This window comes from Lonchura striata, chromosome 2 (assembly GCF_050655825.1).
Source record: "Lonchura striata isolate lonStrDom1 chromosome 2, ASM5065582v1, whole genome shotgun sequence".
Classification (NCBI taxonomy): domain Eukaryota; kingdom Metazoa; phylum Chordata; class Aves; order Passeriformes; family Estrildidae; genus Lonchura; species Lonchura striata.
In genome coordinates, this window is record NC_140704.1 from 110,777,548 (window position 1) to 110,801,370 (window position 23,823).

The 23,823-nt window shown below is 39.2% G+C and overlaps 1 protein-coding gene across 6 annotated transcripts in view; it reads right to left on the reverse strand.

The window, feature by feature from the left end:
* Positions 1-23,823, reverse strand: part of OSBPL1A (oxysterol binding protein like 1A) — a 74,793-nt gene that overhangs the window by 13,868 nt on the left and 37,102 nt on the right. For all 6 annotated transcript variants that reach the window (XM_021551561.4, XM_021551560.4, XM_085572017.1 and 3 more), the window contains 4 exons: positions 14,053-14,215; positions 7,070-7,226; positions 2,057-2,132; positions 589-723 (listed from right to left, as the gene is read on the reverse strand). In XM_021551561.4, coding sequence (XP_021407236.1) covers positions 589-723; positions 2,057-2,132; positions 7,070-7,226; positions 14,053-14,215 — 531 coding nt within the window. The remainder of the gene's footprint in view (positions 1-588; positions 724-2,056; positions 2,133-7,069; positions 7,227-14,052; positions 14,216-23,823) is intronic.

Below are 23,823 nucleotides of genomic sequence, written 5' to 3' on the forward strand. Positions count from 1 at the left end.
AGCTTAATAGGGCAGAAAAACAAGGGAAAATAATAATGATAAAAGAATCACAATCTTCATAAGTAATGCACAGCACAAAGGCTCACCATTGATATGTGATGTCCACCAGGGATTGATGCTCCATCAGATCCTGAGCAGCAGCCCCCAGACAGCTTTTCCTTTAGTTTGTGTACTAAGCTTGACACCATATGGTATGGAATATCCCTCTGGACTGTTGGGTCCAGCTGTCCCAGCTCTGCTGCCAGCCCAGCTTCTTGTGTCCCCCAGCCTCCTTACTGGTGGGGCACCACACAAGGAGCAGAAAGTCTTTAAATTACTGTAAACACAGCTAAGGCACAACTAAAACATCAGTGTGTTACCAGCATTATTCTCATTCTAAATCCAAAATACAGCACCATACCAGCTTCTAGGAAGAAACTGAACTCTATCCCTGTGAAAACTAGGACAATAAACAAAACTAGTAAATGAATAAGAGAATTGAACATGCAGCAAGTTACAGGAGTTCCTCCTACAATGAGACCACCTATAAAGAAGAAAGATCCCACAGCATTCACCAAGAGCTCAGGTGAACTCGCAAAGCCAACGCACCTGCATTCTCTCGGTCGCGCTGGAAAGCGAGCTGGCTTTGTGGATGAGGTACGTGTGCTCCATGTACTCCGTGAGCCGCTGGAGGAAGCTCAGGGGCTCGTTGAATATAACCGGCATTGTGATCTTCGACAACTCCTGATGCACAAATGAAATTCCTGTTACAAGCTGAATGATTAGATACACTGACCCGCAGTAACCCAGGTGTAATTGGCTTATTACAAAAATAAATGATGCTCTTAGTGCTAATGCAATGTGCTTGACTTGGCTCTGCTAATACTGAAAGGACAAAACACTTAGGAGTTCGATAAGCAGAGCTGTGCTGGCACTAAGGCTACTTTTTAAACAAAAAGAAAACCAAACAGCAAACTTCCTATCAAGAAGGTGAGATGAAACAATGGAAAGACGTATTAAGGACCCTTTTAAACACGAAGTTATTTATTATTCCATAAATAGATATGGGACCATCTAATTACTTAAACATATTATCCTTTTTTGGAGGCAGGTGGGCAAGTAGAGGGAGGAGAATGAGAAAGGGCAAGGAAACACAGTGATACAAGGGCAAAAAGAGGGAGTTTGTAACAGGAATAAGAATTTAAAGGAAGCCCTACAGTTTGGATGGTGTTTGTTCTCTCTCCATTTCTAAAAAGCATGCCCTCTGAATGCATAACACAGCAATGGTTTAAACTGCCTGCAGCAGCAAATTAAAAGGGTGTAAATATGACTGCTGGCCAAGGGTAAGGCAAACAGCACCGTCCTGAGCCATAACAGCAGCACCTGGCACCAGGAGCCTCAGCAGATGCTTTGGTACAAGCCACTACAAGTTCTGCTTCCCCCCACAGCTACAACTTCTCTGCAGCAATTGCTGCAAAGCAGAATTAAGACCCTTTTTTCCTGCACATTCCTTATGCAAGGCAGGCTTTTAATCTCTTCTTTGTATTTTGTAACACTTTTCCACTAAAGAAACTACCATTAGAGTCTGACAGAGGTTTATCAGCAGAAAGTGTTTTCAGCCTATTGTAGTATCTAATGGAGAGAAGAGGTCTTCTCAATTCACACCTAGCTGGAAACAGATTAGGTGCCAAGGAGCTAACTCTGATCTGGCCACCCTCTGGTCAGTAACACCATGGGGAAGGGGGAAGACTCAGATACTAAGGGGAAAAGACAAAAGCAAAATGAAAGTGGTTGTTTTGTTTTTTCCACTGTCAAAATAAACTTTAAAAAACCCCACAAAGTACTTAAAGGTTTCAAGGCAAGACACTTTTACTGCAAGAATATTGCTCTGATCAAGTCCTACCTTCTTAAGTTGTGAAAGCAAATAAAGCATAAGCAGAAAATTTAAAAAAAAACCAAACAAACCAACCCCATAAAAAACACATACAAAAGACCTCTCCTCCCAAACGAATTTTCATTTGGGCCTCAAATAAAACAATCATTCCCCATTTTTTATCATAGCTTTCTGATTACCTACCATGCCAATGCATTTTCTCAAGATACTCCAGATACTGAAGTCATTTCTGGAAAACATTGGAGATGGTAAGCTTGTTCTGTGGAAAGAAAGAGGGGGAAAAAAGCAAAAGTAAGAAAAGTTTTCCAATACTAACCATGACTAAGAAAAGCACATGCTCATTTATGAAAGTAACATTTTCCCAATTTTTAAATTAAAACCCCAAAGGGAATGATAGTGCTACTTTGAAGCACTTAAACAGTTTTACCTGCATAGAGACATGAATTTCTCCAAAACCAGAACCATTAATTTTGCATAACACCAGAAGAAGAGAATACCTACAGCATTCAGAACAGATTTCACAATGGCACCACTAAGATATTTAGTTGTGTCTTTATGAGAAAATGGAAGTTAACTGAATATGTAAATAAATACATTCACTATGTATAAACAGGGTTAAAACAGTGTGGTTGTTTTGGGATTTTTCTGCTAGCCACCTTTATACTGACAATGAAATGCCATGACATTTATGGCCTGTATTAAAACCAGCCCTCAGGAACAATAGAAAAAAGCAGCATCATTAAAGAAGAGCAAACAGCAGCCTGTTCTACAAGGGGCTGACATATCCCAAAACAAGTCATAAGCATACTTTCAAGGACCAGCATTTGGGCTGAGAACACAGCATGCATTTCTCAGCCTTAAGGGAAATCAAGCACAGAATGTGCACAGTTCTTTTACTGCTACTGATCAGCTCAACTGTTAATCCAATTTACTCCTAGAAAAGCGTAAGTATTTGTCAAAATCCTTTGTCCACAACACAAATTCATTTTTGGATCATGATGCTATTGCCAATGAGCAAAATTCACAATTTTTCTGTTCCTATCAACAGATAAAAATTACCTAGAGCTCACTCAAAATGCATGAACTAAGTAAGTTTTGAAGTTTAGTTAACCCTAAATTATTGTGTTGCCCTCCTAACCAAGGTTGTCTTGTCTCTGCTCAAGGTAGCTACAACAATCTTTTCCAGAGAGTGTGAACAGGCTGTATCTTCCTTCTCCACCACCTTTCTGATAAACAGAAAACTGCCTTTAGAAAATAAATACTCAGGCTAAATTGTTTGTTTCAGTAGCCCTACTTGCTATGCTACCTCCCCTACTTATGTGCCACTGCAACACCTTTACCAGGGCTGATGCTTCAGTTTTTAGAAAGAACAAAACCAAAAAATGTTCTTTAAAATCAAACAAACCCCATCCCATCAAAAACCCAGTCATATGTCTGATCTCCTCATGGTAGCCAACTATAGTATTAGCAAGTAGCTACAAGCCCAACACTGACTTGTTTCACTCAGCTCCCCTGCAGAGGATGAATGGGTAGGAGAATTTAATTTAATTGACCAACATACCACCACTCACTCCCTATTCTGGCTTTTCACCGAGACAAAAATGTTTTGTGAAACAGATCATCCTAATAATATTAAGTATAAAATCCTTCTGTGGATGTTTTGATACATATGTCCAGAAGAGGACAGTGTCCACCAACTATTCAGGCTTATCTTCACTTAAAATGTTAACTTGTTTTTCCTGTGTATCCTTTAACGCAGGCAGTCAGCAGAGTGGGTATTTGTGTTTAGGTTAGCCCAAGCATGTTAAGCACATTAACCCTTAGTTTCCTGAAGAATACAAAGGAATTGCTTTCCTTACATACTAAAACTCACATTTTCATTTTAGTTAACCTGCCCTTTTGTTCAATTTTTTAAACACTTTAAAGATGGCATTCAGTTTCAACCACTCATCCATATTTGTTGCCTATATCAGTCAAACCTCTAGAACACACACTTGCACACACACACATATACTGAAAAAACAAAGCAGTTTTAAGCCACCAAAGAAGATCCCAGGGACAAGAAAGGACATGTGGACAAACAACATGCAGCCAAGACCTGAGGCCTACTAACCTTGGCATACTCCTTCTGATTAAACAAATGGTTTTTGAATAATTTTTGAACAATTTCCCTCCAGATGTCAATTTCAAAAACAACTCAGGAAGTTAATTTTAGCTTTAAGTGACAAAAACATCTGCTGGAATTTCTGTGCAGTAGATCAGATGTATTTAGAATCCTTTACTTAAACAAAAAACACTTGTCCAAAGCATTAGCTATTATACATCAGCTGCTACAGGAATCTTGTGGGGAAGGAGACACATGGAGTGAAAAAGGCATGTTTAACTTGCTTTTCATGCCAACCTGAACAACCAGTCTCCTGGCTCCCATGAAGTTGAACACAAACATGTTTGCATTCTGAAAAGCCCCCAATGCAGGGACCAAAGGGAAAGCTGACAACAGAATTCAGCAATAAGAGGGAAACAGCAGAGACAAATGGATGTAAAATGTTGGTGCTTAATACAGAACACTTTTATGAACTGGAAGTTTTGGTGGTTTGCTTGGATTATTTTGAGGGGTGGGAGTTTTTTACCTTTTTTTTTTTAAGTTTGGCTCAGATGAAAAAACTCCCTCTTAAAATTGAATGCTTCCTGATTATTTACAGTACTATTCTCTCTCTCATCTCCTCTCCCAAGAAGTGTAACAAAATTGAAGGCTACTTTCAACTCTGAACAATCAGCAGGATGAAAACAACATTAAAAAAAAAAAAAAAAAGAAAAGCCAGAATAAAGTTGCAGATTATATGTGATACTGGCTTCACCTACCTGTAGATGTACTTCATCGGAACCAACAGATTTATTCCTACATTTCCAAACCCAAAGCATGTATGCTCCCCCTGCCAAGCAAAAACCAACTTCCACTTCTGAGTGGCAAACTATCAACTACTCAAATATTTGAGGTGCAGATTAGAGCTCGGGCTGCCTAGATGAAGACAGGAAATAATCTTATTTAAACTGTGGGCTGAACAGTGTTAGGCAATTTCATGTGCAACCTAAAGGCACAGATCCTCTACTCATTGAAGGTATCAAAATTTTAAGCAAAAAAACTGAATATGGTCTATTTTCTAAGTAACTTGCTTCCATATGGTTAACACAATGGAAGTTTAAACAAGTAAAAATTATAAGCAAACTCAAAGGCATAATAATGGAATTAAGTGATGTCAAAATATTCTGAATCCCTCACTTTGCCTAGCATCAAGAGGTTACAGTTCTTGCTCTGAAAAGGACCCAGGTGGCATCAAAGGCAGCGCCTATCTGACCACATGCACACAGTTAGAACCAGCCCCAAGACAAAACAGGCACAAATTGGAGCCAGCAGCTCCAGGCAGGTAACACAGTTCTGAAGTCACATGAAAAGATGCTGTACCAGGCCAAACGTGGCTACTACCAACAGCCTCAGAAAAGAGGCTAAAAATACCCTACATCTCACATCCCCTGAGAGGGTTCTCTTGGAGGTCAAGTTTAAATTGTCTGAGCTTCTGGGGAGAAACAGTTTGCATCAATATATTTGGGGACAACTCCCAGTGTGACACCAAAGTGCCAGGTAAAAAAGCCTAACATTAGGGCTCAACCTATACTGTTGTTATAGTCATTTAATCCCATAAAATACAGTCATATATTCTATAGCATTTAGACACATAAAATATGGCCATACATTCTTATTTAAATGCAAAGTAGATTCAAAAAAGGTTCCAGTTTTCTTTAGCAGTAAATTATTAGTCAATTTATGCATCCATTTTACTCCAACATCCTATGCTCTCTTTACTACTAGAAGATAGGCTGTTCAGAGAAACAACTGAGGCAGATGTAGTTGTTTATTACTTTTCATTACTCTTTATAAAATCAGTAGCTCTGAAATACTCCTCCAGTCACCTGCCCCCTGCAGTTCTGACAGCACTGTGCAAGCATTACAGAAGTTGCCAAGTAACTTTTTTAAGTAAATGGAAGAGTAATTCCTGTCTGAAGTCCTCAATACAATGCAAGTCAACATGCACATGCACCATCACTTTCATGTTCATTATGTACTGCATCCTCTCTCCTCACTCTTTCCAAAGCAGTGATGGCAATTCAGATGTCCACCTTCACCTACTGCTTCCTCCCCCACTCCCAATCTTCCTGCTCTAATTAGGGAAGGCACTTAGCCAAGGCCATAAATACCACATTGCAAACAGCACAAGAGCAAAGCAACTCGCTTAGTCAGCTGCTTTATGTTATCTCCCCAAAACACTCATTACTCCACCCAAGCCCTCATTTGCTTCAGTCTTTGTCTAGTATGAGACATGCACAGGTTGACCCTTGAAACATCAAGTCTGGTGCTACCAACTCACTTCAACAGTCACTGCAATTTAACTACCAAGACACTAAGTAATTAAAGCCTATCTAGTTTCCTTTTGCAAAATTCAATTTTATTTTCCTGGTTTTACAGAAATGCAGTGTCCCCTCAACATCCTGTACATCCAAAACACTTCCAGAACAGTCTCTTTGAAACATGCTGAAGTCTGGCTTTATTTGTAGCACAATTGTTATATTGCCCTTTCACTGAAACTGGAGAATAGTGGTGTCTGTTACATCTCATTAACTCCAGACCTATTGTCCTCCTTTATCAGCAAGGAAACAAACAAAAATGGATCATTTGACAACACAAAATAAGCACATAAAACATGGATGAGACTTTTAGAATAAGACTCCTTTTGTTCACATATGAGTTTCTGATGCCAGCCTAGCAATATTTTTCATTCATTCCTGACACCAACAGAAGGATCAAATAACTCGAAATTAAAGAGGCAATAGGAGGTACAGGTCATTAAAGATAAATGAAGGAATTAAAATCCACATAGATTTCAAAAAGATTAATAAAAAACAAGTGTGTCCATTTTTAAACAGTACATTATATTTTCTTTTTACTTCTTTAGATTGGATCATCAAGATGCAAAGGAGCACACCTTGGAAAAACAGTCTTTATAAAATCATAGCACAACCAATTACTTGTCAATCATCCCTAGCAAAATTTTAAAACTTTTCTGTCAGTTTTTCAGAGATTCCTGTGGTTTCTTACCATTAATGCATATTAGAGAACTTTAAGAATGGACAACATCCTACCTGTGTTTTTTGATTCCGTTTGACAGCGACTCCCCACTGCCACACACCTTTTCTTCAGACATGCTTGAAGTTATTGCATCTTTTGAATCCATGCTGTCCTCTAAAGAGTAGGCTGCTGTTGTTTCAAACCCACTTAATGATTTTTCAGATTCGGAATCTGCAAAAGAGCAACTGCATGTTAATGAATCTGCCGCCTGTGCTAGACTTCAGTCACTAACAGATCTCCCCGCCTTGTACAAAACTGAAACCTAAGTAGCCTACTGTGTCCTGATGACAGCATCCATTTGGTAAGTAACTAGTACTGCCAGAGACCGCTGCAGCCCAGCATCTACACATAAAGAAACTGCACAATAAGCAAGACCACAGTACATTAAAAATTCTCTACCAAACTGAGCCAAGATCTGGCATATTTATTAAACTGAAGCTACTAGACCTTGCCTAGGACAAGTGCCAGTGCCATATAGATGCCAGTACTCTACCAAACAAACAGGTACCTTGAGTAATGACTCCTTCTTCAGTTAGGTCTAAGCTCTTAAGACTCCCAGTGCTGTTCACCAGCCTTCAATTTCCAACACACTGAACAAGTATCAAAGAACAGGAGGATGTATCATATAGATAACACCAACTACGTAGGTCCCAGCAAAGTCTAAGTGATAAGCTTGCCAATCAACAAGATAAACTTCGTTCAGTGGAAGGCAGGTTAATAGTACAATCCACATCACATCTCAAACTAAACCAAACATCAACAACAAAACCTACTTTCCAACCACTGTTTTGGTCAGGTAGTGTTTTCCAGCTCTGGAGAAGAGACAGTCTTGCCCCAAATCGGAAGACGCAAATTTCCTGGCAAAGGCTGTATTTTTTGTGTTAGGTTTTCTTTCAAACCTGACAAGATTGTCTAAGGATTATCCAATTGCAAGTTCCAGGAAGTGAGGGAACAACTCAAGACATCAACTTCTGTCTCATTTGAAAAATTCTGTAGCAGAAACCAGGTACCACACTGAATAGTAAACAGCTTAATGCAAGCCTCACTGTTTCTGAAAAATGTAGACCCAATCTACAGTAGATGCTATTCCTGCTAAGTACTGCTTCCAGCATATGCTGTTGCTCTTGGCTGCAAAACCCCATTGCAGAAATAATTGCAAAATTAGCCATTCTCTCACACACTTGTTCTAATTCAAAACCAGTAATCAAAATCTGCTGAAGTAGCAGAGAGTCCAAAAGAATATCACAGCTGTCTACTGCCAGGTGCTTTCTTGTTTTGTCTTTAAAAAGCCATGCCAGTAGCTTCTCCAGAACATGTAAATTGTATATTGCTTTGCTAAAGGATGTGTATATATACGTACATACATACATATATATATATATATATATATATAGACAGACAGAAGGACTTTCTACCACATCCAGATTACATAAGGGTCAGGAACAGGACAGAATCCTGATAAATGGATGGACTCTGTCACAATATCTCCATGCCTTCTAGAGAGAGAGAGAGATCTAGAAGCATAAAACATCCAACGTTCATTTAAAACATCCATGCCTATCCCCATCAAGACAGTACTGAAATTTAGTCAGTTGCTAGGGAATGAAAAGAACTGCCAGCTGGTGCTCAGGATATGTTAAAGAAGTGGACTGGCACTCCAGAGAATCTTCTCACAATTTTCCCCAAATTTGTCAGTCTAGTTCTGTGCCAAGTTATGACATATCAAAGCATTAGTTTGGTGGGTACTATATTTAACAAGTAGGGTAAGGAAAAGCATTTTTACTTGTGACAAGTTTGTTACATAAAATACAGGTTTGTCCAGAGATCCTAAACCCAGGTAGCCAGGAAAAAAAGAGTTTTCCTGCACATCCAAACACTGCAGAGGAAGAGATACTCTAGGAGTGTAACACAACTTGGGCTTCAGCTTTCTGACCACACAACAAGGTATAAAGCTCCTTGAGGTATGTATTCCACCTCTCTTTTGAAAGAGCTGCTCAACTGTGCATGACAAGAAAAGCATGAAGCCAACCCAATAACATAAAGGGAAGTCTGGCTCCTGTAGGGTCCTTTATTCTCTTGTACCATCCAGGACCGTCTTGCTTTCAGACAGAGTCATAGTGTGCAAATTCCTTCAATCTGAGTTTCTGCAACAGACCCAGGACTCCAGAGCAGGAAGGCAAGAACAGATAAGCCTCACCAGAACTGCCTGTCACTCCTGGATATGCTTCTTGGTATAACAAAGATTTTTAAATACCACACATGTTCAATTCTCCTCATTCTGGCCTTACAGTGCCAAGAGAGGATTCTGATGGACTGAGCTCCACACCTGCAAACCTCTCCAGATCTTAGACACTGACCAGACAGCCTTCCCCAGGGCATGTGCCTTACCTAATGCAAGAAGACCATGCTCTACAAGAAGAAACATTAGAATGAAATACTGTTTGTGTTGTAACTGTTGTAAGAAATTGCTCCCTAAGGAAACCTCAACCATTTTCCTGAGAAACAGAGGAAGTGCACTGAACAACAGCTCCTGCCACAAAAGATCTCAGTCTCCAATCCCTTAACCTCAGCTACCTCCTTTACCCCAAAGAATTTAGCAAGCCTTGAAAGATTGTTAGGGTGTTGGAATGAACAAGCCTAGTATTGTATTGTGAGCACAGATCAACAGGCAACTCAAACTGAGCTTTTCCCTGTGCACTTGCAGCGAACTCTTTTCTGAATTAAGATTTGCATACTCCCCCGTCACTGCAAAAAAAGATTTATATTCACAAGTTTCTACAGAGCAGCTGTCAAACAGATGACTAGGAGAAAATGAAGGGGTTTTTTTTAATTGAACTTAGGGGGTTGTGGGCTGAGGAGGGGGGAGAAGGAATAAGAGTCCTTGTTCAGAAGCGAAAATTTGGAAGTGTTCTCTGAGACAAGACCAGGCTGACTAGGAAGCTCTCCAGCCCATGAAATCTGAAAGAGTAACAGTACAAACACCAGCTACATTTTGCAAGAGTGGGAGAGCACAAGGAAACAGCAGAAGCAATGACAGAATCTTAACTCAATGGACCTCATTTCCTATTGCTACAACTGGTAAGTCTTCAGACGCAGATAGAAAAGTCTGGTCAATGTTACTGATTAAGAAATAAATCGGAGAAATACAGTGTTTAACCATTGGCACTGTTTGGTTTCAGTTCTGACCAGGTGTTTCCCATCCCTCTGAAACGTCTAACTTCATTCTTTTAACTCTATTCAAGGCAAGAAGTGACAGGCAGCAGTGTTCTCACAGAGGCTGTGAAGTATTTTTGGTACACATTCAAAAAAAGCCACTTGACAAACTACTCTAAACATGGAAGGAAGGGTAAGAGGTTTGTATGCTTTTTGTACCATTTTTGCTTTCAAGTGATCTGATTACTGGAAACAAAGTAGGAAACAAGCAAAAGCAACGGATGTAGTCTGCTACTTATTGTATCATTTAGGAGAGTTATTTATAAACACAGCACCCAGTAGTGGTAGATACCAGCAGAAGCTGTACTATGGCAGGTTAACTTCAGTGTACTTAAATATTCCTGTAGCTAAATAACTGCTTTTATTGCAAGATTGCATCTATGCAAAGCCATCAACATCCCGCTCAACACACACAAAAATCCTGTTTGCAAAAAATCTCCACCTCTCAGATAAAACCTATTTAAAACAGAAAAACAAAGGAAGATCTAAACTCTTCCCAAACTGGGTGAACAATTTGTATATGAGAAGGGAATCTTAGATCTGAAAGGCAAAAATCAAGTACTTTTACCCTTTAATTCTTGATCTGCTTAGCTATTTTTCAGCACTGTGGACGTTCTCTGCATTCCTATTCCATTCTCATGTGATCCTCATGTCTGTTTTAATCAAAGTAATAACCTCTCTAGGAGATAGCATTGGTCTTTTTGAATGTTGCTACTTGTTCATCACTTCTTCCCTTCCCCAGAGCCCTCCCGTTCTGCCCCACCCTGCTTTAAACATAGAAGAGTTTGACACATGTTAAGTATTCAATCCTGCAAGTGAGAGCTGCAGCACTCTGTGTGGTATCGAGTTTAATTACACATTTCCACCACTCTCATGATGAGTGGATCAGCGCACTGGGAACTGCTGTTAACTGACCTATGGCTGTCAGAGCTCAGATTAATAACACCCTTAACTTTGCTCTTCTGGATACTGTGCTTTGGTAAGACAAATAACTTGCATTTTTCTGTAGGTTATTCTTTTAATTTCTCTCTCTTTGCACGGATTTAGAAATTACTGCAACAGCAAAAAGTACTGACAACAGCATATTACTTAGAGATGAAAAGAAAGGAGACTTCAGGAAAATAAACTCCAACTTCAGTAAGTAATCTTACCATGTTGCAAACATTTTCCTCACACCAGTTTTTGGAAAAGGAAAGGGTATTTCTGTAACTCTGGCCACAATTTCTACAAACAGAACCACACACCACAGACTTCAACAGTGAACAATTCAGTCTATGCCAACAGTAGCAGGTAGCACAGCTCAGGCTGGAGCAGATTTGCAAGAGGAACAGATGGTGCCGAGGATTTGACAATCAAACCAGATATGTTTCTAGTGCTGTTCTCTTCAGATCTGCTCTTACTCTGCTGCCATGGACTGTGTCCAGTAGGAGCTGGACTGTATCTTCTGATTCTGCTTCATTCAGGAGCAATCAGATTGTTCCACAATGTGAACCAGGGCATGGCAAATGTGGACAAGTAATTGCTGCACTGCATACATCCTTTTTGATACACCTTTCCCTCAATAACCTGCTTGAAAATTGCTCTGAATTGTCCCATTAGTGATATTCTGTTGAGAGTGAACAAAAATTTATTAAAAAAAATCATTAAAAAAAAAGCAGCAGTGGCATCTTCTTTCAACCTGTCAAACCAAAACTAACAATTCTTCAGCTCAAAGTGCAAGCCTACTTATGCAACACTCTCACTTCTAAACTCACTCCTACAGCAGGGATTTAAAAATTCATAGAAATGCAAGCAGAAAAAGATAGCATCCCGATAGAAAAAATACCCTAAGTAGTGGCATTTTCCTACTGACAGACATGATAACTTGTTATATCACCCTGTTAAAATACATTGGTGTTTGCTCAATCTCCTATATAACTTAGAAAGGTAATTCATGAATATGGCTATTTGTCCAAAATCAATATAATTTAACACAGTCAATTTGCAAATCAGGTTAAGCAAGAGCTTTGAAGACAGTTGTAGTAATTCAGATTTCCAGAAACAAAAAAAAAAAAACTCTCCTCAAACCATACCAACAAAAAAGAATTCCTTTTATGCTTAAAGTGGAAGTAATAACATGTATTCAGCAGTCAGGAAAACACATTTCCCTTTTTCTAGCCACCTCCCCATCCCCGCCCCCTTCAGAGACAGAAAGGACCTTAATCTCTGCAAATTAAGAAATATGAACAACTTAGAGAAGAGAATCTCTCACCAGTCTGATTAAATTGATGGACAGCCAAGAAAGTAAGTCTGTCCCAGAAAATTATTTAAAATGCAATTAAGATGAATTATGTCAAGTAACTTCTCCCAAAGGAGAAAGAAATCACAATTGGGTTTTTTTAAGTATGTTTGTATACATATGCACTCAGTAAGTTTCACAATTTTACAAATCCACTTGATATGATTTGTTTGTAGCTTGCAAGGACAAATCTACCACCTTTGGAAAACAGGAGAGGTGGCTTTGGACACTTTCTTTCAACAGTATTTAGAGATCAAGTCAGTTATGAGATGTGTCAACTAGCAGCTCTTTAAAGCTTAATATTCTCTCATATGCACAAGGCAAGCCCAGCTGGAGAGACTACATTCCAGCATCAGATAAAGAACTATTCTCTGCTTTGTTGACAATCACAAGAGCCTGAGGCCTTTCAGCAAAATTGTTCCTTTGGTTACAGAGGAAGAACCTGTTTTAGTGTTCCTCAGTCTCTTCTACTTGAAGAATTGATAAGTTTGCTGCTGTGCCAAACAGCAAATTCTCCTTCACAAAATTGATTCACCGTGTTCCTGTGCATAGACTTCCTTTGCCTCTTTTTTCATGGCTTAAGTTTCTCACTGCAGAACACCTACCAAGGAGTCAGGGAACACTGCTTTTCTCATCTGTCAGAAGTATCAGACACTTCAGTTCACAGAAAAGTAACCCCATCCTTGCTAGTGAGGTTTGCCATCACAACCCAATTGTCTGCTACAGTTAGATTATGTTCACCCTCAAGCTTTTCCAGATCCTTTGTAGTTGTAGACAGGTGTGTGCTGCTGAATCACCCAGTTAGAGCTACTGTTGAGCTGCATGCACTATGTACAGCCTCCCTATACAAATGCATGTTGCAATCATTTCAGGCAGCTCAGAATCTTCTAAAACCATTACTGGCATGTTCTGATTATGAAATTATGAAAGATACTAAACTGAAGAACAGATAAGGAAAGAAAAGACATTTAAGAAATGCATGCAGGATTTTGATTAATCCTTTTCTTTCATGTTTAACACTTCAGGTATACAAAATTGAAATAGAACAAGCCTGTCTCAACATCATTATCTCTAAAAACTAGGCATTTTTATAGTCTGATCTTAACAACAGAACAGAGGAAAAAGCACACACCACCATGGAGAAAGCAAGTCAGAAGGCTACAAGATATAGTTACCTTTCCCAAAATACAAGCCTTATGTTTTGCTATTTTAAAAAAAGGGTGTAGACTCCCAAGCAATCAGACCTTTCATTTCTGTCCTGTGAGTTTCTAACCTTTGGTCATGCTAAGGTGAAGCAATACAATTCTGCAGGTGAGCTCTGGCAAATTTCTACAGCCCTGCTCATAAAACACACCAAGCTTACTCCTAAAATCAGGTCCCTGTTAGAAAGGCAGAGATTTCACTTGAAGTTAGGCTGCTCCCACCTTCTTCACCCACCCAACTTGCCCCCACAGCATTCACTACACACGTTGTCTACACACTCACATTCTGGACATCACCACTTACCTGAAACAGCATCATAGAACTGCTCTTCACTGAGGATGCTGAGAGGCGGGGATCCCTTAACCAGAGACTGCTCTAGTTCATGGTGTTCAGTAGCGAGTGTCTCTAATGCTTCTGACAAGATCTTGTTTTTCTCCTGCTCATGCTCCAGTTTCAAATTCCTCACCTATAAGTAGATACATGTATGAATAAAATCTCATCTCTCTGAAGAATGTGTAGCTGGAAGCTATTCAGAAAATAGACTCTAATGAATAAATAACTAGCAAACAGCTGGAACTGAAACCACACGGATTAAAGACAATATTATAGTACTTGTGTGAGGACAATAAGGTTGTTAGTCATCATTTTTAGTAGCTGAAAACTCTGACACGTAAGATCTGACAGTATCAATCACAATTCCATAAGTGAATTCAAGCCAGATAATTATACCTTAAAACTGAGGGGAAATATTTACATCTCTACTTGGATGACCTTAACTACAGAGTCAGTGATCAGTTTCTACACGCACCAAGCTCCTTCTACTAGTCTGCTCCAATTTAGGACAAGCAGCATCATCTAAATTGAATTACAGAGCAAATGTGAATGCCAGCTACAAATAACTGCAACTAAACTATGAGCTGAAAACATTTAACCCTGCAGATTACAGGAAGAGGTTAAAAAAGATTCCTCTGGTAACTGACTTAAAGTTAATATAAACAGCCCTCCCTCCGAACTCCCTGAACAGTGTACCAAGGAGCCAAAGTTAAAAAAAGAGAAGCCCAGCCACCAGACAGTGGACTGTTTTTAAAACCCACACGTGCAATGGGCTCCAGAGCAGATGACGTTATCCATGTTTTGAGTTCAGTACTAGTAATGGGAAAGCAACATGTCCTTCCTATTTCCTTTTTTTTTTTTTTTTTGCTGGTGCTTCCCTGCCTCCTCTGTCTGCCAGCAGAGGGGAGAGGGCTGTGACTGAAGGCTCAGAAATGGCCACTTCTCCAAGCCCAACAAGGCTTCAGTGTGCTACCTCTCCTTCAGTCCCTAAACCATCTATTCTTTCCCTTTCTCCCTTCCAGTCCCTTTTTAAAAGCATCCCCAACCCCTGCCTTGTCCTCTAGTTTACTCTCAAAGGTCAGTTTACAGCACTAATTCCCCCTCCACTAAGAACATGCAAGGACATGACAATTAATCTCTTGGAACAGTTACAGGGACAACTTACAGATATACCAACATTACCTTTTTGAATCTAATTTAAGAACTGTTTGTATGTCCTCTCTGGTTACAGTTTACATTAAAGCTTTACTTTGGAAGCTTCAGCCCCTCAGTTATAACCACTCCTCAAACAGTGGACTCAGAGCTGGGCACAAAATGAGCCAGTAAGGAAATATAAAAAGAGATTTACCACTTCCAGAAAAGAGCTTCTATGCTGGTAGAAACATATCCTCTAGGGAAAGATTTATAGAAGAAATTTTCATTCTCTCAGTCGTGCCAAACACTAGATCAGCTGTTTTGGCTGCCAAGCTCTGAGTGTAAGGGGGAAATCCAATTAAATTATAATTAAAAGAGTAGAAAATTGGGTTGCTAATTGAAAGCAGAAAAACCATTAAGTCACTTACTGTTTAGTAGTTTTACTCTGAACAAAATGAAAAAAGTCTGGACTAGTTACTGTCACTTTCATTTAAAGTTTACTCTGACAGTACCAATGAAGCTAATTACTGCAATGTTTCATACAAATCAGACATGCCACTGCAAAGGATCTGTTATTAGGCAGTTTCTGCTAAATGCATTTGGTATGTTGTCATATAGTTATGGAACCACCCGCTTAGAGAAACAGCATCAGTATTTTGCCCTCCTGATACAGGGAGGATACAGGACTGGAAATAAAATGGTAATTTTCATTCTTCTTAAACAACAAAGTACAATCAGTTATGAAAATGCTATTTGCAATAATGCTGTTTTTGCAGGATTGAATTAGATGCCATTATGCTCTAATGCTTTGGTTTGGTAAGTGATTTGAGTGATTTAAATATTTATCTAAAACTTACAGCAAATTGAAGGAAAATCAAAACAATCTAAAAACCCAGATGGACCTTTTCAACATCCTTTAGTCACAGTTGTGTGACTAAAGAAGCAACAACACATACAGGCCTAAGACCATGCCTGCTCCAAGAAACTATTTTTTTGACCTTAAGGTTCCTATGTCCTATCATAATGTAGAGCTATTCAGAATTGCAGAAGGTATTCTGCAAATAAATTCCCTTTTTGTAAAATCAATTTCCAGCTTTACAGTAAGGTTCACTTTTCTGTGTAGTCCCAGACCTCCTCGTTGCCAGACACTTACTAGTAGAGACATTATACACCAGTAGGTAACAAAAACCCAAAGCTTTTCATCTGTTCCATAAGCAACTCAACGCTAGCCAGAAGATAAGAAATAAAGAAAACCCACTTAAGTTTGTTGCTTGCAACTGTTAGGATATTCATTCATAAATGAATAAACTAGATTTAAAGCAACCTTAATCAATATCTAGGGGCTTTAAATGGAAAGTTATAATATAGCATTTTTTCCAACAGTATGGAGGTTATGGGATGGACACACACATTCAGACAGAGTCCAGAAATTGCCCTACTAATCTCTACAGCCTGGCACCTCTACACTAGTCATTCCTTGAGGGCCATTGTCAGAAAACACTGCAACAACACATCCTTAAGCCCCAAAACAGTTTCACAGCATCAACAAGAGAATGAAAAAAGATTTTAAAAATGGTTCTACTACCCTTATTGATTCTGCCTGTAGAGAAGCAATATTAGGAGACATAAAGCTCAACCTGTGCTCAAGCACAAACCTGACGTACTCAACAATACAGGAGAAAGAACCTAGCTTGAAATAAGCAGGTATTTTTCAACACAAAGCAGCTTTAAGATATACTTCCATTTTGTCAACAATAAAAGTCAAGGTGATGAGGTTTACCTCCTTAAACCTACTTGCAGTAAATTGAATGTAAAGGGAGGATGTTGTTGTTTTGTTTTCTCAGAATCACACACAATCTCCTCCCAGTTTAACACGAAACACTGCAGGCAGATTGGTGCTCTTTTCAGAGTGTAAGTTTATTGAATAACGTAATTGACCAACTGAGTGATAGGCTTTCCCAAAATGTAAGCAGCAGATTGCCATTTGGTATAATTTTGCTATGCTCTATTTCTCATTCACAAGACATGGTCAGTTAACAGGATTCTGAAGTGAATTAGTCCATCTACTTTGATAATCCACCACCCTTTTAGGAGATGACATTTCAGCTTTATTCCTTTTGCAAAAGTTATTTCTTTCCCATTGTATTTTTCTTCAGTGTCCCAACACAAAAACACCCATAAGATTACAGAAGGAGTTTTCAGACTAGTTTTAAAAATTTTTATTAACACAAAAAGTGTAGAATTCATGTAATAAGCAGGAAGAAGAACATAAAACAAAGTTGAGAAGCATTTCAGTCTATTAAACTGGATATAGCGAGACCAGTATTTTCCAGCGAAGTATCACCCAATTTTGTGAAGTTGCATCAGCTGAATACTAAATAATTTTATGAATCGAAATATTTATGCAATGTAGTGAATATCACACCAAAATGATTCAGATACCTGTGTACACACATTTCTGGAAATCCAGTCTGAGCAAGAGGAATTATTGGAAGAATCATTTTATTGACATCCTGAGTAAGGCACAATTTTTAATAGAGTTGTGGTTTCTGTATCTTTCATGGTGGTGCCTGAGATGAGAAAGAGACAGATGGCAAATCTTATTGGGTTCAGCTCCTCATCTTCCAGCTATGGAATGGCTGCCACCTATTAGGGCCCTGTAACTGGTGCCCACAATGCCCATGCCACCAGCAACATTTTAAGATTTCCTCTGAGCTTTACGTAGAAAGTGGCACAGAGTGCTCAAGTGAACCTGGCACAAGGCCAGCTGAGTTCCCAATGCCCAGCTGGCCAGGCCTCCTACCCTATCCTTGTCAGGAGCTGTTCTGAACAACAGCAAATAGCTATCAATAAAGCTGGGCTGGTGCTCACACCGTTAGACAACGACACTTTAGATCAGTCCTCCTTCCATCTCTAAAGAGAACGGTATTACAGTCAAGCTTCAGATTTACTATTTCTGATGGAAACTATCTACCTTTGTCTCACAGAAGTAAACAATCACTCCATTATTATCCTTACAGCTATAGACACAGCTATTACCTCAGACTGAAGGCTTGGTGGCTATCTGTCAGTGTATCTAGGTCAGTGCAACAATCCACTTTTAAAAACATACTTCTCCAGCTGAAGATGTTTGATATCCACGGTCTGTCAACCAGTTTCACTTTTGGTTTAATTGAATAGAAATCTGCTTTCAACAGCTTCCTATAATAGTCCTGTAAATGCTACTGTAAAATGTGGTGCTGTGAACATCACATTGTAAGTTTAAATAGTAGAAGTGAGTTATTTTAGCAATCAGACTTCTCTTTCTTTTATTAAAGGAAAGTAACAAACTATTTACAGATACTCCTGTTGCCTTTCCATGTTATCTCAAATCCTGCTAAGCACAAGAGCATGGTTTAAAAGCTAATTTCTTCATTGTGTACTACTGGCAGAAACTTCATATGTCTATTTAAAAATATAAAAAAGCTTATCTGTGTGTAACAAACACTAGTCCTACTCCATTCTATACCTCCAGTCTTCCTTAGGTAGGTGGGAGACCAGTAACAAGCACCAAACCACTCTTTTTTATCCCCTTTTTTCTTTTTTAAAGGCTGAAGTCTAGAACTATATCAGGACAGCCTGCAACCAAAGCCTCTCTGTCCATCCTGAAGACATCTTAGTACAATACACAAAATACTTGCTTTGTTTGGTGCTGGATAGCTTTAATTTAAATTAATGCACAACAACAGTGGCACTTCTGTGGGGTAGGAAAGGATCACACCACTCTATGCCCAGCTAATAAATGATCATCTCAGCAACATGCTACTGCAGCTGCAAATAACCACTAAACACGACACATAGTGAGCAAGGCATAGAACAAATACAGACACCTCAATAATATGCAGTGCTACATGCTTTCAGCATTAGAAGAGTAAATTAAAAGACAGCATACCTTAGATCCTACTTCTGGACTGAGTGAGAAAAGACAGACTTCACAACACCGCAGTGTGATTTAGCCGAATTTTGTTTTCACGCACTCAACTTCAGTGCTAGGAATGAGTGCCCAAAACACACAGACTTCAGAGTTGTGCTGAAAGGAAGTGCCTCCTCTTCCACAGAGAAACCATGAGGGGATCTGAAGGCAGGCTGCTGGAGTGTCACAACACTGCATACCAACCCTGCTCTGCAGCAAGCTGAGCACGGAAGAGCTGCCCTGACACCGCCTCACCAACGTCTCTGACGACTCAGAAGGGAGGGTTTGGTTTTCAAAATGAATGGCTTTGTCCAACCGCCACAGAAATTGCATCCTCCCAAAAATGTCATTTCTAATAACATATTTGCCACAAAGCACAGAAATGAGGTGCAAGTTCTCAGTTGGAAGGTAGGGGCTAGTGTAACACCTGGCTGGAAATTAACTCATAACCAAGGAATTAAAAAAACAGTGCTATAGTAGAACTGGCATTTTTATGTGAACATCTTCTGATGCTTTCTGTAAATAAAGTAAAGCAAATCAAACCTGCCATTTGTTTCACACTACATCTATTCATATGAAGCTGACAGTTTCCAGGGTTAGCTACTCCAACAGGACATACTACACTGAAAGACAGAACTTACAGAGCTCTGTAGTGCAACACATTACACTACAGAAACACTAGGAATCCAAAGCGAGAACTCTGTCCCTTCTGCAATTTTCATACCGAATAAAAACCTCTACCAAAAAATTGCGAGGCAAATAGTGGAAACCACAAGGTATACAGTTTGTCTATTCTAAAAAGCTTGCACAGTTGTAATTTTGCTGTTAGTACAATACAGTCCCTATTGCTAGTGCCTTCTTGCATAAGCCAGTCCTTTGTGATGTCCAGTTTGAACTAGTGCCGAGTAAATCTATTAATGTAGAATGAGAACTAAAAAGTTTTATAAAGAGCCAAGCCTGCCTCTGTGTCTTGAACAAGGAAGAAACATAAAGACTGAGTATTTTCCTCAAGGTGTATCTGTTTAGAAATGGAACAGTCCTATACATTTTGCTAGCTAACTTCAAAGCATGTTACTGCAGCACTAGTTCTACAGGATAGACTTCTATGAAAAGTGCTGTAAAGACTTTCTACTACTTGAAATAGTATCAAATTGTTGCTTAAGCTGCTACTGAAGTGAAAACTGAAATCAGTTGCTCTCAAAGAGAACTCACTCTAAAATTCTCATAGTTTTAGCCATACTTGAGCTTCAATACAGGATGCTTCCCAGAAAAAAAAATAAATTTTAGAAAAGGATTGATTTTTAACTCTTCTCATGGGACTTAACTCCCACTAAGCACACATCAGTATATTATATAAATATGTATAATCATGCTTTTCACTTAACCTTTCTCCCCCAAAAAGCAGGTACAGTTCTAGTTTCAGAATGTTTCTTTGCAAGTATGCCTCAGGTATTTGAGGCACTAGATAAAGGAATTAGTGATTTATGATACTCCTATGGCACATCAAAAAATTGCAAGTGTGACAGCACACATTAAAGCAACAACAAAGTGTTCCCAAACAGATGCAATCAATTTCAGTAAGACATCCCCAGATTCCTAAACCATGTAAATATTTTACACAAAACTTTCAGAGTTCTGTTTACACACAAGCCCTTCTACAAAGAACCTCTTGCTGACTCACTACTCCCCAGCACCATCAAGCACAAGGGACTTGTGACAAATGTCTGCTATGTAAACATATGTTAAAATCTTGTATCCTAACTCTTCATTTGCTGGAGTAAACTAGCTTCTGTAAACTTCATCATAGCCTTGGCTCATCCTAGGGAACAGAGGACTGATCCAAAATAGGTCATGATTTACTTCAGCCATTACTTCTTGCTCAGGTTTTCCCCCTCTCTGTGCTATAAGCCTGTCAGTTTACCAGCTTCAGAGATCTATCAGACCTAAACCCAGCAGTTAGAAAGTGAAAGTGACTTGAACTACTGCTACTGCAACTACTGAAAAGCACAACAAGATGTGATCACTTAATCTAGGAGGTAAACTGAGCTCACTGGTGATAGGCAAATGGTTATTTACTGTATCACAAGACAGCATCAGTATTCATCTCCAAAGTCTAGCCAGCTGACTCTACAGCATCAGAGTACTGCATCTTACTGAGATTGTCATACTCAAAAGAGAAAACACACTTGGAGGGCAAACATAACAGCTGGCTTGCTTTCAGACCCATATACCAAAACCATGACCAATACAGTTTCTTTCTGAACTGAAAGGCTGAAAGACCCACATACACACAACCAAACCCCATACATACCAACTTAAAGTCCTGGTAATCCGGTCTCTTACATCCCAACCCAAAGTCTATAGAAGAAAGCAAAGACTTTGTAGGACAAGTCATACGACTGCCTCAGTCATTCCCCAGATGAACACAAGAGTTTATTGTTAGTCAACCACAAACATTCAAATCAAAGTTCAAGAGGATGAGTTTAGCAGGGCTTATTTGGAACAGCTACATTTCATTCTTCTGATCACAAAGTTGTAGTATCTCCCTATATTTGATTTTTTAATATAATAAATTCTGCTAATGAAGGAAAGGATCAGGTATAATCATAAAACTTAGAAAAACACAGCAAAAGCACCAGTAGAAGCAAGAGCCAAACCATTATCCACACTGAAGGAACTCTTACTTTGGCAGGATCATGTGAACGCAGGCAGACATTTAGGCTGTAAGAGAACTGTTATTCAAGAGAAAAGCTGGAGATGCTGAGAGCACGCAGCACCCTTCTCCCAGCGTATATGTCATCATTCAAGACTGCCGGGAATAACAGTTTCTGAACTAGCCACATGCTAGGGACAAGGACTGTTTGCCTCCCACCTTTCCCTCCTAAGACACTAACACTTCCTCCTCAACACGGACCTTGCTGCCTTCCTTCCCCTCTCCTGTTTCCACATTTGGCTATGTCAAAGTCTGTTTATTCAGAGGCTGCTGAAGCGCCGCAATTTTAACCAGTGGTGAATGTCACAGTTCCCAGCCAGGAACCTGTCTAAGAGCACATGAGCAAAGTGCAAAGACTAATTGCTGATTGCAGATTTGAAGGCTGGTTTTGGCTTAAAAATCTTGGATTTAAGCTTTTCTATCAGAGAAACTGCTTTCTTCAAAAGTGTTTCTGCACTGTCAACCCCTAAAAAGCTCTTTCTGGCTTGTTTCTGAAGTAAGACTCAATGGCATTTCCAAGTCTTCCTCTCAAATGTATTTGTTTTTCCCATTTTATTTAAACAATTTAACTGTAATCTGATAAATGTCATGAGGTCTACTTAGGTTTGAGAGCTGCAGAAGTTGCCAGTCTCCAGAGCCCATTCTGTCCCTACTTGAGTTCCACTACTATAATACTGATTAGGACTTCAAAGAAAAAAACCTTCTGATTTTGTCATTTTCTGTGAAGTATTGTTTCTATTCTGAGTAATGCTGAAATTAAATATTGCTGCTATTCACTTTTGCCAATACTAATGCCAAAACAAGCTGGGAGTCAATGACATCTGCAGCAGTGCGCACATTTGGGAAGCATGTTTTGAGTTGCAGACCTACAAGATTACCAGAGAAAAACCACACCCCCAGTATATTTTGCTGCCCCAGTGAGTTTAAACATTTATGTTCTGAGAGGCATATGCCACAAGCAACTTCCCTTAAACTAAAGGCCTCATTGAAGCTGATCTGTTATATTGGTGCCAACAGAACCAGAACAGCATACTGCTACATGCTTTCAGATCCAGTAGGGACAATTTTTGGTCTTCTCCCTTTGAGGGACTGGACATCTTTGAAGTCTCCTAGTCTCACAGAGAGACCAGATTTTAAAATGTAAGGGTTCTTAAGACTGCATTCAGGAAACATTTTCTTTTTATTCTTAAGGACTGTTTTGAAAATAGATCTTAAGGCAGTTTTGAGCTAACTACTTCCCTTAAGTATTCTTCTGTATACACTACTGATTACTTTGATCAACCCCTTTGTAATCTCTCATCCACACTTCTTCCCAACTGGATTATGGCAAATGCAAGTAATGTTTTCTCTTTTGAATCAAATGTCTTTTTTTGCCAAGTTTTTGTTGGCTCTTACTGGCTTACTAGTGCTGCTGGACTCAGTTGTTGACTCAGAATGAAAACAGCTTCCTATTAAAAAAATTAACACTTCTGAAGCTGGCTGTCTGTTCTACAAGCTCTGCATTGGGAATCTTGTTAATTATTCATCATTCATGAAGTCTAACTGACAGGTTTTTTAAGAAAAAATTCCAAAAAAAAACATGCATGCTTGTACAGTTGTTCTACATTTCTGAAAAACTCAATGTCTCACTTGCTGGTTTTTATTTTATTTTGGACACTAACCAAATTGAAGTGAAAAAATGTTACATAGGCCAGAAATCAACAGTGAGTTTTACAATGCAATGCTGAGTTCTTATCTCCAAATAAAATCCACCTTGGAAAGCATTCCTTGCTGTTTCTGCTATAGCCCAGAACACGTTCTTCACACATTTCCAGTATTAAAGAATCAGAATTCAAAGACCAATGCAAAAATCCCACTTTTACTTCAGATTTTAGAAGGACTTGGAGCATTAAGAAAATTGCCCCTTCTTAGGCATGATTTTCCTTTGAGACACTGCTTTTGT